At 34.7% G+C, this 19,505-nt stretch overlaps 1 protein-coding gene across 5 annotated transcripts in view; it reads right to left on the reverse strand.

Moving 5' to 3' along the window:
* The window catches only part of rttn (rotatin), a 128,695-nt gene that overhangs the window by 5,722 nt on the left and 103,468 nt on the right, over positions 1-19,505 (reverse strand). For 2 of the 5 annotated variants that reach the window (XM_087309371.1, XM_087309369.1), the window contains exons 41-45: positions 18,569-18,674; positions 17,728-17,825; positions 15,271-15,348; positions 9,929-10,055; positions 2,289-2,506 (exon numbers count right to left, since the gene is read on the reverse strand). In XM_087309371.1, coding sequence (XP_087165497.1) covers positions 2,289-2,506; positions 9,929-10,055; positions 15,271-15,348; positions 17,728-17,825; positions 18,569-18,674 — 627 coding nt within the window. Of the gene's footprint in view, positions 1-2,288; positions 2,507-9,928; positions 10,172-15,229; positions 15,352-17,727; positions 17,826-18,568; positions 18,675-19,505 lie in introns of all 5 variants that reach the window. The other 3 variants (XM_087309370.1, XM_087309368.1, XR_015524853.1) reach the window with 2 other exon arrangements.

A 19,505-nucleotide genomic window follows, 5' to 3' on the forward strand; every position in this document is an offset into this window, starting at 1 on the left:
TACACTTTTGTTATTATTGTCTTGTAGCTATAGACTTTAATAACTTTACTAATATATAGGTAAACGTATGGGTAAACATATTGGTGAACATACAGTTAAAGTAAGAATAATTAGCCCCCCTGTTTATCTTTTTATCTAATTTCGGTTTAACGGAGAGCAGATTTCTTCAACACATTTCTAGACATAATAGTTTTAATAACTCATTTCTAATAACTGATTTACTTTATCTTTGTCATGATGACAGTAAATAATATTTGACTAGATATTTTACAAGGCACTTCTATACAGCTTAAAGTGACATTTAAAGGCTTAACTAGGTTAATTAGGTTAACTAGGCAGGTTAGGGTAATTAGGCAAGTTATTGTATAATGATGGTATGTTCTGTAGACTATCGAAAAAAAAAATAGCTTAAAGAGGCTAATAATATTGACTGTAAAATGGTGTTTTAACGATTAATAACTGCTTTTATTCCTGCCGAAATGAAACAAATAAGACTTCTCCAGAAAAAATATTATCAGACATACTGTGATTTATTTTTTTTTTTTCTGTTAAGCATCATTTGGGAAATATTAAAAAAAGAAAAAAAATTCAAAGGGGGACTAATAATTCTGACTTCAACTGTATATGTACATATACATACATATAGGAAAATTGTCAATTTTATATATGTCACATACATTAAAAACATATCAAAACCTAAATTAAAACATATATTTTTATATATTTAGTTGCACTCGTTAGCAAGTGTTGTTCCACAAACACTTCCTGTTCCTGTTCACTTCATTCATGTCAACCCTCCTGTTTTTGCCGAGATTCTCCCATAGCAAATCTCTCTTTTTGTTTTGTTTGATAGCAGAGATGTCACTGTAAGAATGCACAGATCTATAATGAAAAGATTTGATTACCTTTGGAACTGTTTGTGTTTATTTAAGAGAAAATTAGTTGTGTTTAGAATAAAACGCGCAAGACAGACATGTTTACACTTTATTTAGTGTATTTGTGTGCTTAAACACACAGCCAAATCCCAAAGTGTCCTGCACTTTAGCTCCTCTTTAAATAGCATGTACAGAAGCTGATCTGGGATCAGTATATCATACAGAGCGCGTCCGTCAGTCAGCGCTTATACATGCATTCACTGATTTAGAGGTTGCATAGGAAGGGAGACTATCGACGCAGAGCTTTAATGGGAGAAAAGTGAATGCAGAGCTTTTGAGCTTTTTATATTAATTTCAACGTGCTTTCAAGATTAAAAGTTTGGCAAAATGCTTAAATGGGATGATAGCGAAATAGAATGGTAAAATACGGGAGAATCCCAGCAAAAATAGGAGGTTTGACATGTATAAAGTGAACAGGAAATGTTTGTGTAACAACATCTATGCGAGGGAATGCAAAACTTTGCAAGGGAAAGCAAAAACTTAAAAATGTATATTTTCCCATAACGCCCACTTTTTTTTTGTCTTCACCACCACATCCTTTCCGGGTCTCCGTAATGTTCAGAATTTGGGGTTTTGCAAATGATTTTTTTTTTTTCAGTGAAATGTTAATGAAATACTTTTAAAGGGAAGTTCACTTTTTTGTCCCATTGTAATCCATTTAACCTGTCACCAGACAGCTTAACTTAGCATAGATCAGTGAATTGGGTTAGACCATTAGCATCACACAAAAAAATGACCAAAGAGTTTTGATCCTTTTTCTATTGAAAGCTTGACACTTCTGTAGCTACATAGTGTGCTAGGAAAATTACAAAGATTTGGCCATTTACAGTATGAGTGCGACGCTAACTGTCTAATCTGAGAGAATAATCTATGCTAAGCTAAGCTAAAAGTACTCAGAGATTGGTTGAATGGACTAAAAATGAATCAATTCCATTGTTTAACTCTGGGAGATTTGTAAAATGAGCCTATTTTGTTGTTGTTGGTGTTTTACTTGTATATCAGTTTGGGTCTGTAGATTTCAACTACAGTTGATGTTTTTTAAAAGGTTTTATTCTTAAAATTAGGGCTGCACGATGCTGGGAAAATATGGGATATGTGACTATTGATAATAACATTTGTTGGAGGGGAGTTGTTGATGAAAGTGGAGAGTGGATAAAGGAAGGGGGGCATATTTAATGACATGTTGCCTCAATTACACATTTAAAGATAACACATTGGATGCCTTGCAATACAAAAAAAAAAAAGGTTTGTCATTCTTACTGTAATCTATTAAATATGTAATGGTGATAACTATTAGTTTTCCTTCCCTATTCACCAGTAGTGTCTTGGCTTAAAGATTACACATTGTTTTACCTTCAGTAGCAGCCCTTTGCCGTCCCTGGAGATGGCCAAGTTGGCCAGCAGTGAGAAAGCCAGGCTGTGGATGCTGCTGTTGTCAGGGGCAACCTGGGAGGCCAGTTTCATCACTGCATGCATCAGTGAGTTTGTGACCGCAGTCTTAGGAAGAACAGGCTGAACGGAGCCAACGCTGACACTGCTACTGCTGCTGCTGAAACATAAAGCACTGCAAGCTGGAAGAGAACAGAGGAGATGCACAGAGACACAGAGAAAGACTTGGTTATGGGGAGAAAAATAATTAACTGTAGCACACAAATATGTGAGTGTGTGTGTTAGTTTCCCCCTTGAAAGAAATGTTCAGAATAACCAACGTTTCAATGTAAAAGATAGAAGAATATTTAGCACACACACAATAATATTTTGTTGTTGTTCTAAGTGCAAAAGAAATATATAAATATATTTTAAACAATGGTAGAAATCTGTAACCATTGCAATTTCTTAGTAGAAAAAACAAATACTTTTTGGGTTGTAAAAATATACATTTATATAATCTAGTTTTATATTAACAGTGATTTTTATATAACTGAAATGTTATATTCTTTGGTTTTTAGTATTGCTATTTCATTGAAAACTTTATCAGGCAAAGTGTTGGAGACATTTTATCCTTTCTGAGCACAAGCTGAGCCAAAGTGATGCAAATGCTACAGGCGGGAGTGTGTCTTTGAGTGATACTTTAAAAGCTGGTCAGAGCAGGTGAAACCTTAGAGTCGATTTAAGACTCTCAAACAAGATCTTCAACTAAAACTTGTCACTCTATGTTGCCACCTACAAATTCTGCCCCCTCCTAAAATACATGATAGACAGGACGATTCTGTCTCAAATTACTAATTTTAGACCTACTACAGACTTTGAAGACTTTACAGACTTGTAAGAGACTCCTGTAGGCTCTTGCAGACTTGTGGGTTTCCTGAAGACGCTGTATGACTGCAGACTAACCAACACGTCTCAATAAAGAAATCTGTTTGTTCGAGAGTCCTGGACGGGGCTCTGATACATTCTTTTTTTTTTTTTCTGATACATTCTTGCTTTTATGTCATCTGAAAATTAATGCAACATTATATATATATATATATATATATATATTTTTTTTTTTTCTTAATCGAAAAATACAAACATTTTTATTTTAAATCTAAAAAAAAAACAGTATACAGAATAAAACGAAAGGGTAATTTTACTTAGATTGGAATACATCTGCAACATAATGAGACTGTAAGACTGTCAGTGAACACTGAAAATAAATTACAACTTAAAATGAATTAGAAGTAAAATAAGTATTATAGGGGGCACGGTGGCTCAGTGGTTAGCACTCTCACAGCAAGAAGGTCGCTGGTTCGAATCCCGGCTGGGCCAGTTGGCATTTCTGTATGGAGTTTGCATGTTCTCCACAGGTTTGCGTAAAAAAAAAAAAAATCCAAAAACATGCGCTATTGATGAATTGAATAAACTGAATTGTCCGTAGTCTATGGGCTCTATTTTGACGGTCCATGCGCAGAGCGCAAAAAGCAGGGCGCAAACGCTTTCAGGGCGTGTCAGGACGCGTTTTTGCTAATTTAGGGACGGGAAATCTGCCTTGCGCCGCGGCGCATGTTCTAAAAGGGTTGAGTTTATTTTCTTAATGAGTTATAGGTGTGTTTTGAGAATAAAACAATTAAATCTCATCTCCCATTCCCTTTAAGAGTCAGAGCGCATTCGCTATTTACAGGACGCAAAGTAAGTCTAAGTGGAAAAAATGAGCATTTCACAAGCAAACAGTTAACAGTTGACAGTTTTTTAACAGAAAACTGTTAAACAGAGCATCTACTGAGATAATGGATCACTTTCACTTTAGCTCTTGGATAGGGAAACCTTTACGTACAGACATCAATTAGCCTATAAATAAATACTTTTGTTTATTAAGCGCAAATATTCGATTAAAACTATTTCTAAATTCAGTTCTAATTTCCAGCAAACGAATAAATGAATAATGATAACAAAATGTGCTCAAAAACTTATATCCTAAAACACATGCTGTGCCCCATGTGGTCTAAAACCTGACAGGTGGGCAAATCTAAGCTTGTTTTTAATAAAACAAATATAAATATGGATATAATAAATAATACTGCTAATAATAATAGCATTATACAAAAGCAAATTGTTATGAATGAACTGAAAAAGCCTCCCGAGATGAAGAAGACATAAAAGCAGTGGTTTTTCATATTTATGTAGGCTAGAAAATAATATGTTTGTAATATTTTAATCCTTTATATTTATATTCTATATCTATTCTTATTATATCCTATATATATCCTTAATATTTACATTTTTTTTATATGTAAAGATATTTGCCTATTGCTCTCTTGTGTGTATTAAGCAGTGCGTAAGCGAGGCGCAACTCTGCGCCGGAGTTTAGACCGGGTTAGTTTTGGTCTAATGAAAAATCTATTATAGTTTCTCAAAATAGCAACGCGCCAGCGGTCCGCCTCAGAACGCCTTCCTTTTTAGACCAGAGCGCCTATGGGCGCAAAAATGAGCGCTAATGCATTTGCTATTTAAACAGCGTAGCGCAACGCCTCAAAACGACTCCTGCGCCAAGCTGAAACTACCAAAAGACTACTGCGCCACGCTTTGCGCCACACTGTGCCGGGTGTATGATAGGGCTCTATGAGTGTGTGTGTGTGAATTAGTGTGTGTGGGTGTTTTCCAATACTTATACTAAAATAGTTAGCGGTTTGGAATATCTAGCCAATTCCATGCGTTTGATGAAAAGTCAGGAGAGGGTTTTCTTCAATGGCAAAAATATTAGTAATTTATTAGATACAAATGAATCATTCGATAATCAGAACACTGGGTCACGTCTGTCCCTTACGTTACACCAGTACGATACAAAAATTACATTCAGGAGGTCCACAAACTTGCATTTCCCTAACTCCAGGAAGAAGTTTGGTTACTTTATTACTTAAGCAATATAAATGTTTAATTCATTAATTCAGTCATTAATGCATTCATTTGATTCCACTGTGGCGACCTCTGAAATAGAGACTAAGCCGAAGAAAACGAATGGACAAATGAATAATTCTTATAAACTGTAATAAAAGATAAACTTTTGATGAGTATGAGACTTTCCAAAAATATCAGTGTACTTATCTTACAGTATCTTTATGTATATAGTGCCGCAGGAAACATTGGAGGAGCTATAAAACCACACAACTCATTCATTCGTTAATCTATGCTTCTTTACTGCCTCAAAATATCACCAAAGTCATTATGCAACAATGAGCTTCGAAACTTAACGGAACTAGAATAGTTCCACTGGGTTTTAATTCATAAAAAAAACTTCCTCCAAGTCTAACAATGCTGCATTTAGTAACTTGTCAAAACCACAAAGTGCTTCACTTCTAGATAAGCGGACACAACATATTTTGGAGAACAGCAGGACTGCAGGTGAATCATTTAATATTATTCTGGATTACGGAGAGACCTCAGCATGGGTTTTCTTGCTGGATGAATCCAATATTAATCGGCCAGATGAAAGAATAAGGGCTGTGTGTTGCAGGTTAATGAATTATATAATAAAAGTGACACGGGGCGGAATAGGATGGTGAGGGAACTGTGCTGGAGGGCCGATTCTATAATTGAAGAGCCAAACTCATGAACTTTAAACATCATCCAACTGCTGTTAACAAAGACCCTGAGAAACACCACATGACAGCAAGCCAGCATGCGCTAATTCTGTTAAACCACAGCGACAGCCCGAACACACACACACAAACACACACAAAACACACATACACCCTACACAGACTGAGATACGCCTATGAAATGCTGGTTCCTTGCAGGTGTTAAACCACATCCTGTACCAAAGCACAGCTTTCCATGAGCTCAGATATGTGAAACAAACTAGCATTGTGTACAGAATGTGTAAACACTCTCTAACAGACCCTTTTATGTATAACAGTCTGTCGTTCTATCTCTAAGACACACACACACACACACACACACACACACACACACACACACACACACACACACACACACACACACACACACACACACACACACACACACACTTAATGCAGTTGTTTTTAGCAGGTGGTAAGGTTCAGATTTATTTTTTAAGCACTGTCCTATTTTCCTAGTTTCTTCTAGCATTTTTCCTAATACACATTACTGTTATTTACAGAAAAGAGAGGAATTTAACAGTTAGGGCTGCATAATATATTGTTTTAGCATTAACATTGCGATGATAGATCAGAAAACCAGTCAGGGTCTAGTCTGACCCCCACTTCCCAACATATCTCCTTCACATAGAGTTGATCAGGTTGTTCAGTGTGACCTGTAGAATGTTAGTCCTTGTCAATCGCTGTGCAAAGTTGCTGGATATTGGCAGGAACTGGAACACTCTGTCCTACAGACCTTTTTCTTTGTTTCTGCATGGAGGGCGCCATAGTGACCAGCACCTTCCGGTAGGCTACTTAGAAATTCTAGAACTAAAGTTTTTGTGATGCAAAACTTTCATTTTGAAAGAAAGAGGTGTGTTAAAGCCACTATGGTTCTGTTAGATGAGGTTCAAGTGTAAAAGAAAAACATTCTCCTAATTTAGTGCCTGCCATCAGATCAGATGCTGAAATATAGCATCAGTGTTCCCGACCTGTCAGCTGTTATAATGAACTCTGCGGCTCTTTAATGCAAACACATACACAAACATTACCTCACTGCATTATAAAGAGCAAACTATATTACTGGCATGGAATTATATATATATATATATATATTTTTTTTATATATATATATATATATATATATATATATATATATATATATATATATTTATATATATATATATATATTTTTTTTTTTTTTCTTTAGTTACGATACTCCAAAACTATTCTGCATGAATCCACAGATTTTTTTGGTTTTACAAAATTCTGCGCAGAAATAGTAAAAAAGCAAGCAGATTCTGGTCTGGCCCTTCCCTTAACATATGCATGCCTATATCATCACCCCTTCACTACCATGGGCTACTTGATTCACAACGTTGACATCAGCAAATCGCTCACCCACACAATACTATATACATTGTCTGCCATCTGCCCTGTACAGTGAAAACCAGAATTCATTTGTGAAAAGAACACTTCTCCAAAGTGCCAGACGCCATTGAATGTGAGCAGTTGCCCACTCAAGTGGCTTACATCAGCAAGCTGCAGTCAGGTTGAGACCCAGATGAGGATGATGAGGATGCAGATGAGCTACGCTGATACGGTTTCTGACAGTTGGTGCATAAATTCTTTAATTTTGCAAACTGATTTTTCCAGAAAATGTCCAGGCTCTAGTCTCAGATGATCTTGAAGGTGAAGACACTGGATGTGGGATCCTGGGCTAGTGTGGTTACAAGTGGTCTGTGTGGTTGTCAGGTCAGTTGGATGTACTTCTGAACTAACTTTAGAGATGGCTCATGGCAGAAAAATGAAAATTCAATTCACGAGCAACAGCTCTGGTGGGCACTCCTACAGTCAGCATACCAATTGAAGGCTCCATCAAAACTTAAAAAGTCTTGGCATTATACTGTGTGATAAATCTACAGGTATTAGAGTGGCCTTTTATGAACCCTTTTCACAAGATGGTTTTCACACACTTTACGGTCATCAGCATCTTAAATCCTTAAAAGTTTTTAATCTTAAGAATGTTTTTATTAATGTACAATATGTACATTTAAAAAGCTATACTTTGCATTATATCATTTATGTATCAACTGACAAACAATACTGTTTATGACTGTGTGTTGGAGGTCTATAAATAATTTTGCAATGTTTCTCTACTGTGATTGATCAAAAGCAAATTAAAAATTCCTTTATTTCTGTTTAATGTTATTGTAAAGCGGATTCAGGATGCTTTCACACATGTATATCAATTGTTTTGTTCCGAAAAAAGGATTAAAATTGTTACAGTGTTGCTTTTTGTTTTTGGTGCAGTTGACTTTCACACAGCAAAGTTTCTAAAGTTTCACGTGCGAATAAACTCCTTACATTGATCCCGCTCAGCTGTCATGCATCCTTATTTTAGTTAACGATGATGAAGAATAAGTAATTATAAGTGAAAAGCTGTGCTTTAATTGTGAACGGTGACACCTACAGACATAGTCAACAAATATAAATTAGAGGTAAGACTTTCTCATACATAGCCGTTAGCTAGAATTATGCGTTATAGACTTTACATTATAGAGCGAATTAACAGATAAACAATGACTTCTGTTCAGTCAATTTTCCTAACAGATAAACAGCTCTTGTTTGTATTTCAGCATGCTTTCACTTTCGTATTTGAATTTAAACATTCATGGCTTATACATATCCATAATACACATATCTGGCTTACACATATCCATGATATAGCCTGGTTTGTTTGTTTGTTGGATCGTATTGCTTTCTCACTACAATCAATCCACTCCAGGGTTCGATTAAATCTATCCGAGACCACCTTATTCAGATGATCTCAGACCGATTGATTTGGTGCGAATCCAAGTATGATTGCTGTATTCACATATGCCAAGCAAACCACGCTAAGGAGGCAAACAAGCCAGAATCTGAAATAAAAGTTTAAGCATGAAAGCACCCTTATTCTAATATTATGGAATAAAACTCCTCTCTGAACTAACTGCTGTCTAGTTACTCTCTCATCGGCTGTTGGTCATCACTGAAGTGTTTTTCAGTCAGAACTCATTCACGCAGCACGATTTTAAATCTGTGTCAACGGCAGATATTTAGCATGTCAATTCACAGGTCTTAGCGTCACATCCGTGATTATCTCTGATCGTGTTTTGATAATTCACACAGCGTGATTGTAGCTCACGTGAAAGAGCACTGATTTGCCTCAGATTTCAGGCTTTTGTTGGCGATTTCACAACGGTGTGCAAAAATCAGAACTGATATAGTGCAGAGTGAACTCAACATTAGGCATATTTGTGCAATAATCATGCTGTCTTATCAGAATCTTGATAAGCCACACCTGTGAGGAGAAGGGATATCTCAGTAAATGAGAAGTGCTCACTAACACAGGTTTCAATGATATTTCAGAGAAATAGGCTGTTATGTGCATAGTAAAAGTTTTAGATCTTTGACTTCAGATTATAAAAATGATTGAAGCACATTGGTTATTTTTGTAAAAAAAAAAAAAAAACACAGTCCAATTCACATGTTTTATAGTAGCCACAACTACAATTCCTTTAAATATTGAATGTGGACTACATTATCCAAAATAAGATTCTCTAAATTAGATCTCTATTGTATAATGTATTAACAGTCACTGAATATATCAATTTGCCCAAATAATCTTTATCCCGAAAGTGCCTCATCTTAACACAAATGCTTCATCCTAGCTTTCCAGTAATCTGGCAGCACACTTAGACTATGACACAATCCCTTCTGTAACTGTCATGCTCACGTCAGCCTGGCATTTGACACACAATGGCACTTACTGTACAGTAACATGACTCATGAGAGGGTTACAGTGAGCAAAAAGCTCATATATTATCATCTCAGCACACTGTTATCCCTGTCTAATGCTCTATCCCTCTGTCATTCCCCATTTCTAGCTCTCATTTCTCCATCTTTCAGAAAAGTTACCCGCTGTGCAGTTCGCTGTGTAGACGCAGAGCAGTTCCAGAGCCGCTGCCATGGTGAGATCATCAAGCAGGAGCCAGGGCCAAAAAGCCAACAGCACGACAGCCAGACGCAAATCTGTAGCCACAGCCTGTGAGGAGAAAATTAATTCAACAAATGAGACAATATTTGTTGCTAACATTCAATATTAGTCATCTTCGGGCAGATTTATTAAAAGCTTGTGCCAACATAAACCCTATCTTGGCACTGGAAAAAAATACTGTCAGGATTTACTAAACACATAAAAAAATGATGTAACATCCAAAAAAGCATGTCTTAAATTAAATGTGTAGTTTACCCCCAAAAAAATAATTTACTCACTATTTACTCTCCATCAGTTCATTCCAAACCTTTATGGGTTTCTTTAAGAAAGCTGAAAACTGATGTTTATTGACATTCGTAGAAGGAAAAAGACAATACTATGGAAGTCAACAACGGTTTTCAGCTTCAAAATATGTTTGTTTGTTTTAAAAGAAGAAAGATAACAGGTTTGGAACAAGTGAACGGTGAGTAAATGATGACAGAATGTTTTAAATGTGAACTTTCCTTGAATTTCTGCTTCAAATGTTTTGACAAAACACAGGAATAGAGACTAATTAGAAAAAGAGTGTTTTCTCCGTTGTGTTCATTTTATTGGAATGTCAGAAGATGGCATTATACAAACATATTAATTAACATCGCTCCACTTGTTTGCAACTCATTTACTTCTGTATGGAAATGAACTGCTCTCAGCAAATCATCTCCAGAACTACTTCAAACTATCAGCGTTTTTAAAGGCATCTTAGAAAAACCTGCCTTGTAAATAAAACTGTCCTTAGGTAGAGTGTACTAAATTGTTCTTAATTCTATAATTAGAAATATTTAATTACCATTTGATTTTAGCAAGTTAACCCTTAAAACGTTTAAGACTGTAATATGATGGCTAAATTCACATTTCACATCATTTAAGGGTGTCGCAAAATGCATTCATAAAATATTGTAAATTGTTCTCCGATATCTAAATAGAATGTATGTGGCTTAGGTAAGGGCAAAAATTCTACAGAAACAGGTCCATTTCCAACCCTAGGCATTGGCCCAAATATGATGATGTTGACCATATAAAGTGCCTGACACTAGAACACAAACACAGCATGATGTACTTTGAAAATATACACATGTAAAATAGTCATAGTTTAGTTAAAATATTTTAAAACATTATATTGAGGAGAGTTCTTGTTAAATGACAATCCTTTTTAACTGGTGTGGTACAGAGGTTTATTTGGGTTAGGAGTGAGTTAGAAATGTTTTTAAGCCACCAGAGTAAACTATTTTGCCCCTGACATGTGAATGAATTAAGGCTAAATTATATTTACTCAAAACCAGGCAAACAGGGACATATTTAGAGTTGTATTATGTGGTTTTAACTTATATAAAAACATAGGTAGATATTAATATCAACCTCTTGGCGTCCTTTTATGCCAGTAAAATACTAGTAAGAGCTGAGTGATATGACACTATGCATAAACATGGATTAAACCTATATACTCGGCAGTCTACATGTATCTGTTGCCACATTGCAAACATATGCTCTAAATTGCACAATATACAGGTTAAAGACACATTTAAATAGACATGCCTTTTCAGGGTGGTGGTGAACAGTGTTGGGCAATAAGGCATTACTGGAATGGCATTACTTTTAAAAATAACTAATACTGTAACGTGTTACTGTTTTAATATATTAACTCCATCATTGTTACATTATGATGCGTTTGTCTGTTGCATGGCAAGTTAATTAAATCTGGCTGCAGTCTAGCCCACATCTTCTTGTTTACAGGAGCGACGCATTGTGAAATTGGTGAATGCCAACCAACCACATTTAAAAAGATGCGTTGTTTAGGAGGTGCCATACAGGACAAAAGTCAAGAGCAAGCAAAGAGAGCGAATGCACGTGAGGTATGAGGTATGAATGAGTGCGAACTAGACCAAGTGTGCGCACTAGAGACCGAGAAACTATGAACGTTACTTTTATTAATTACTATTACTAATGCTACTATGTTTGCGGTTTCAAACAAATAAAAGCACACATTTGTTATCTGTATAACACAACTGATTAGTTTAGTGGACATGGAGACACATTTCTGTTATATTTCAAAACACATTATTTAAAGTGTTTAATGTTGTACCGCTCAAAAAAATGCTGTGATTTATTTTTTATTGTTTATATATTTTTATAGCTGTTACCCAACAGCAGATTTTGCACTTTGAATATACACAGCTTCAGGGCTTGACATTAACGTTTTTGATCACCAGCCACTGTGGCTAGTAGATTTTAACTAGCCACAATTTTGTTGTTTGGAAGATATATTTTATATGAATGTGACTTTGACATGCTAAAATTACTTGATGTAGATTCATTCATTTCACTTTTTGTGTGTTGTGTATGAGCTTGCTCACTGTGCATGAGCAAATGGGTTGTCGCATTGCAATCAGTTTTTATTTCACATGACTTTTTTTAGAGCTCAAAATTAAGGATTTTCCAAATGTATCTCTGACCATACCAAAATGAAATAATTGTTTCTTAGCCATACATTTTAAATGCGTCTAAACCAGCAAAATATAGCTGTTTATATGTACTTTTATACAAAAAAAACTATTCTTTTTTTAAAAATTTACATGTAAAAAGATCTATTGTCATCTATCTAAAATATATATATATATATACATATTACTCTACCGTAATACGCAGTATATAAGCGACCGCCGATATACTTTGGCGACTAGAATGATTGTTTGAATTAAACAGGCGGCTGGCCTGACCGCTGACAAAATTCGCTCTTTTTGACATCTCTGTCATCATTTGTTATACTTTTGCAGGGATGGATTTCAATGTTTTAACAAACAATTTGATTACTTCCTCGCGCTTATCGAAATGCATCACATGACTGTTCCTTTACTGCGCAAGCCCAAGCCTGGTACGACCCCGTTTAAAATGATAGAAATAAAGTCCGAACCCAGCAAAGATCTTCAGCTCTAGTCTGAACTAGTAACATTGTTAGGTCGAGCTGCAAACAATGCAGGGATTAACCTGGACCCGCTATGACTAGCTGCTGCAACGTCCAGCTGCTGCTTTCCTCCTTTCATGTGATACTCGATGACTTTGAGCCCCATGGTCCCTAACGAAAAGGTCTTTTTGCTGAATTTACACATTGCTTCATTGCCATGTCGTTAAGTTTACACTTTCCCATCTTTGCATTTTAAACCTCACATCAACAATCGTGTAAAGACAGCACGCAGGTGCAGACCGGCGTCAGCGTCTGTACTCAGTACCCGACCTACCATAATAAGCTAATAAATCACGGACACTGTCATTTCTCTCGTTTCACATACTAAATTAATCAACTATTAGATGTTTTACGGTGGACCACTGTGCTTCCCTATCGTCATTAAGCACACCAGCTGAAAATTTAATACCTACAGCCACTTTACGGTAAAATTTAAGACAATTTAAGACCTTAATTTCCTAGATTTTAATTTAAGACATTTTAAGACTTTTTAAGGACCCGCGGGAACCCTGTTTTTGTCTAGTCTATTTTAAAGAGAAACGATCGCACCAGTTGGGTTTCCTCTACACACGGTTGTTTCATGCAAGTAAACAGGAGCGTGCGAGCTTTTTAACAGTAATAATCCACTCATAAGGTATTCACCTACTTTCTTTTTTTCAAGCGAACAGTTTTTTTGTCAGTCGTGCTGCTTCTCAATTCTGAGATCACACTTGCGCACATAGTGGGCCATCCTTTTTTTCAAACCCTGCTTTAAAAAAACTACAATTTAAAAATGATTTCCAACGAGCCAAAGTGGCTAGTGAGGGCGGCTGTCTAACCCGCCAGACCTGAAATCTCCACGGGTGGAGGCTGTTAATGTCAAGACCTGCACAGCTTACTTTTCATACGTTGTTGACATACCACATTTAATTTGTGGTTAGTTTGAAAATTGCTCATTGATTTCCTTTTTGAGCAGCTGTTATGTTTTTGTTTCGTTTAAAATGCATACAATTTATGGTTATCTATAGTCGCTTTTCATAAAGGTTTTGTGTTTGCTAGTTTTCATACTCAAGCTGTGAAAGAACATGTTTATGGGTTAAATACAACAACTTTAATGATGCTGAAGCAACTTTAATTTTTGCTTTTTTTGTTTCTGAATTTATTATTCAGCGGGTTTATCACCTTATATATATATATATATATATATATATATATATATATATATATATATATATATATATATATATATATATATATATATATATATATATATGTGTGTGTGTATATATATATATATATATATATATATATATATATATATATATATATATATATATATATATATATTTTTTTTTTTTTTTTTTTTTTTTGTGCTGCTGGTCTGACTTAAATAAATTAGTAAAATTACTATTACCATTTTTTAGTAACTAGCACAACACTGGTGGTGAATAAATGCATAATCTATTAAAGCTGTGAATAGATGAAATGCTCTATGCATGTTGCATTACCTAAAAAGCCTAAGATGTTAGTCTCATTTTAAAAATAAGAGTCTTACATACAAAGTATACTACATAAACTTAAAATTCATTTTTGTCAACTCATTTGGAAACATGGCCAGACAAACACTGCCTGGGGCATACATATTAATGATCTCGTGTGGATTGTCATGTTTTCAGATTGTTAAGATTTCACCAGGATTTTACAGTCGCAAGATTCACATGAGAACAAGGAAACAATAGTGTTTCAGGTTCTCAGCATGTCATTACCATGTAGTAAACTCATATTATTCAGCTGTGCAAAGGTATATTTAGATTTTCATTCCATGACACCTTTAAATAATTTCCACAATTGTAGCAGCAGCCATATAAACCACAAAATACACTGCTTTGTTTTAAAGTCTTGGTTATTTTGTAAAACTCTGATCACCATGAGGTTGTTTAAGGTGATGTGTTTGTCCAAAGTTCAGAGAAATACTCTAAAGTAGGCTTTTTAATTGGAAAAATATTCATCCGGCAATCTAAGCTTGACTGACGTCGCTTTGTACTTCACAGAAATAATCACATGACTAATAACTTACAAACAAGCCCCTTGCTGGGTGCCATGTAGACTTTCTTGTAAAGACTGCACCTCAGTCCTTACAGGAAAAACTGCATGACAGCCAGCAAGTTCAAACCCACAGTGTTTCAAAGCCACAAGCCCCCCCCTGTGAGAGCGTCTGTGGATACTGTACGACGAATGTAACCACTCAAATAATCAACACGGGGAAGTATATTTGATTCGACGTACTTTGCATTCATTATGTTGATACAGGCAATTTCGCAACAGCTCTAGAATCATCTTAAGTTCTCTCATGCTGTTCTCCACCTGCTGACATTGAACAAAAGACAAAGCGATTAAAATGAGATCATGCTGACACTGGAAATTTCCATCACATCTTATTTGTACATGCATATATTTCTGCTGCATTTTTTTAGCCTGTTTATATTAATCACACTGCTTTATAATGTTCAATTACATAATTACATAATTCCAAACAAATTCACAGCAGAATAACATTTTCTAAAGTAGAGCATGTTTCTGGATCAACATCCATGTCATTTAATAAATGACAAGAAATAAAGGAATTTCATCCTATAGACCACAGTGATTAATTAATAGCCTTGTTTCCAAAAACAAAAATCGACGCTGATTCAAGAACATGTTCTACTAAAAGTATAGACTAGTTATACAAACATAAGAAATGTTCAAAAAATGTATTATTAAAATGAATCCATTTCAAATCATGTATAACTAAAAAGTTAAATAATAAAGAAATATATTAATTATAAAAATAAAAACTAACTAAATAATACTATAACTACTTGTGATGATTTGAACACTGTGAAGTGAACTAAATTTACTTTAAAAGTAATTATAAGTTACTAGTACACATTTTAAAATAAACTATTCATTTAACAATTATATTTATTTAAATACTTTAAATAAATTTAATAATAATAATACAGTGTAAAATAACGAAAACGTTGTGTCAACATGACATTACATTTGTTTCTACACATTCTGAAAGCAAAATAAATGAAAAAGTATTAAAGAGCCCCTATTACGGGTTTTTGAAAGTGATCTTCAACGCAGCGTGTAACACAGCTCTGAGTAAAGTGAAATATCCAGCTAAGGCTTAAATCTAAAAGTGCATTGTGTTTAAAACTATTGATTTATCAATAAAAAAAGTTTACTCAGAGTGGTTCAAATAAACCGTCTTGGTAACGAATCTTTAGCCGTTATGTCGATACGGAACTCAAGCCTCGGCCATTCGTTGTGTGCAGAGACCTGAGAAAATTGAAACCCCCGGCCCCGCCCACAAACACTGTAGCAGATCCCGGTTGAGCTATATTGCAAAGATGCTGGGCAACGCTGACGCTGTTTAAAGTGTGAGGGAAAGTTAGTGTCATTTTCCTCACCCAAAGAAGAGGCTATGAAGAGTCAGTGGTTTATTAAGTTTATTTTTGCAAAATATCCTCAACATTATAGCCCAGCCTTGTGCTATGTACACATTATTTTTCTGACAGGTGCAACAGCAATCTACACGGTTACAACGGGGCATTCATTGGCCATTTGTTAAAGGAAGGATCAGAAAAGACTATTGATGTATGGGACTTTGTCAGAGATTGACAGGAACTTTACAGTGCAGAGTTCATGAATCAGTTTCTTCCTCCATTTTACAAGTGTAAGTAACTTAAGTACATTTAAAATGGTTGGTTAAAACCTCCTTGTTTTCTCTCACTTGCAAATTGTTTTTTATTGTGTTTTGTTACTTGAAACCACTTCATGCGTCTGTATTGTATCTGGTTAACTGTTTATATTCTCATGTTGCGTCTAAAACCATGTTGAAAAACAGCCCGTGCTGCTTTGTTTACAGATTTAAATGCGTTTGTGAGCTTGCGATTCACTGCTCTTTGTCATAGCTATGGCCACCGTCAGCTTTTTCTACACACGTGTAGTTGTCAGGTTTCAAAATAGTACAGCTTTTGCCCCTGTGTGGATTAATACTAAATGTGTGTCGTGATTAAGAATAGAGCATTATGCTGGTGTTAACTGCATTGCTTTAATGCACTCCTGCATTGGGCTCACACATACGCTCTGCACTCTGACTAATTCAAAATTGTTGATAAGCTGTGGGGGGTGTTTCTCTCTCACACAGAAAACAGTCGACCAGTCGCAGTAGACTGTGTCATCAGATCAATTACCACAGATTAGCATCACGCTAAGGAGGGGTTTGGCAACAAATGAATGGCTAAACAAATCATATGGGAGTCGTTGGGATAATTAGGCAAAAATAAATACATATTATAAGACAATGAAAGTGTTTTTTGACTTTGCATGCATATCAGCCTGTTGCTGGAAAACCCTAAAACCAAATTCTGACCTTTTTTAATGCATAATAGGGGCTCTTTAAGATTCTTTTTTTATTATTAAAATTTAAGCGTTTATGACATTTATAGAAACATTACGACATTACCTAATGATGTTCATTCTACAACTAAACATTATTGTTGAAATTATTAGTGTACATTTCTACCAACTCTAGGAACTGGGTAAATCAACTGAGGCTATCACTTGGTTTTGACTTATTCTGTAATCTGTGATAGCGCTGCATCTCTCTGTTCACCCCACTCGTCCCTCTGAACAGGTTTTCAGTGTTTGTGATGTTCGAGCTGTCTGTCATGTTGCTGGAACCCTCCGTACCTTCCTCCTGTGAGCATTCCTGCCTGTCTTCACAGACTCCAGGTGAAGCTCTGCGTAAATGTGCTTCATGCGCTCCACACAGCTGTCAATCACACCAGCTGAAGACAGAGAACACACATGATCTGTCTATGTACTCATCCATCACACAGTGACATCAGGCACAAATACAAGCTCAACTGCGGCTATTATTCATGTGTTTGGAGGATTACCTTCTAGTTGAGGTAACAGAACATTTAAATGGCAGGCTATTAAGGTGGCCATTTTCTACAGTTTGCAGACTTTTTCATAAAGTTTACTTAGTGTTTGTTTACTTGTGTAGAGTTAACTTTACTGTCTGCTCGGTTTGTCACAGAGCGATGATAAGAGTCATTAACATTAGTGGCATATTTCATCTATACAAACAGTTAAAAACACAAACATAAGCACATGATAAGATAATTACACGTTTAAATTTTTAACCCCTTCACTCCTTGCATAATACAGATCGTTTTCAGAACAAAATTATACCATTAAACAATGATCTGAACATGTATCTTTTTCTTTTTAATTAAAAAAAATTTTTTTTTTCCCTAAAACGTTTCTCCCAGAATAGTTCCCCCCATCTTAGACTTTTTAGGCTATATTTATGCTAATTTACCTTTAAGCCTTCTTGATGTGGATGTACAGTTAATATAAAGTATAGATATGCTTATAGTGGTGGGGAGAAAATGTGTCATGAAAACTGATTTCCATAAATGATATGAATGGAATAAGGAAAGAGATTTGTGCTGGAAACAGTAGAGCAGGTCATGATTATACATTAATATGATGAATATGTTGAAGAAAAACAAAGTGTTTTTACCTTTACATGCATAACTCTGAGCACTGGAGCAACAGGCTAAGAGAGACATAAGTGCTTTGGCCACCATTTTTTTCAGAGGGTCCTGGAATGAAATCTTCTCATATTGCTGTAAATTAGCAAAAATATCTTTATATCATAACCATCCATTTTTCGCAATAAATAAATAAATAAATAAATAAATAAATAAATAAATAAATAAATGTTCAGATGTAGTTACTTTATTTGATATTTACAAAATCTAAAAATAAAAAAATATATGTAAATAAACATTAAACAAAATTATCACAAACATAATTTTGCTTTTTCATTATATGTAAAGTGCAGACTATTGTAAAATGTAATAAAATTAATTACGAATATTACCAGGACTATGAATAGTTATATATATATATATATATATATATATATATATATATATATATATATATATATATATATATATATATATATATATATATATATATATATATATATAATGCATAATTATATATAACAAAATGAACAGAGGGTTTAATCATTTTAACTTCAACTGTGCATATATATATATATATATATATATATATATATATATATATATATATATATATATATATATATATATATATATATATATATATATATATATATATATATATATATATATTTATATATATATATGGTGGCAAATGTAGAGAGTTTTGAAGCTGCACTAAAACTGCAATCTAATATGGATGCATACCTGCACAGACATGTTAACTTATCAACACGTATATATTAGTTTATTCATCAAATGGTTTTAATAAATTATTTATCTAAAGTCCAGTCCTTTATCTAAAACATGTATTTGGGTAAGACTGCTTGCATTTTGAGTGTAATTTGTTCAAGATAGCTGATTATGTCCCTTAAATGTTTTAAGAGGAAATTAATACTAAGGACTAAGGGGAAATACTTAATGGCA

This window comes from Danio rerio, chromosome 24 (genome assembly GCF_052040795.2).
Source record: "Danio rerio strain M-AB ecotype USA chromosome 24, GRCz13ab, whole genome shotgun sequence".
Lineage (NCBI taxonomy): Eukaryota > Metazoa > Chordata > Actinopteri > Cypriniformes > Danionidae > Danio > Danio rerio.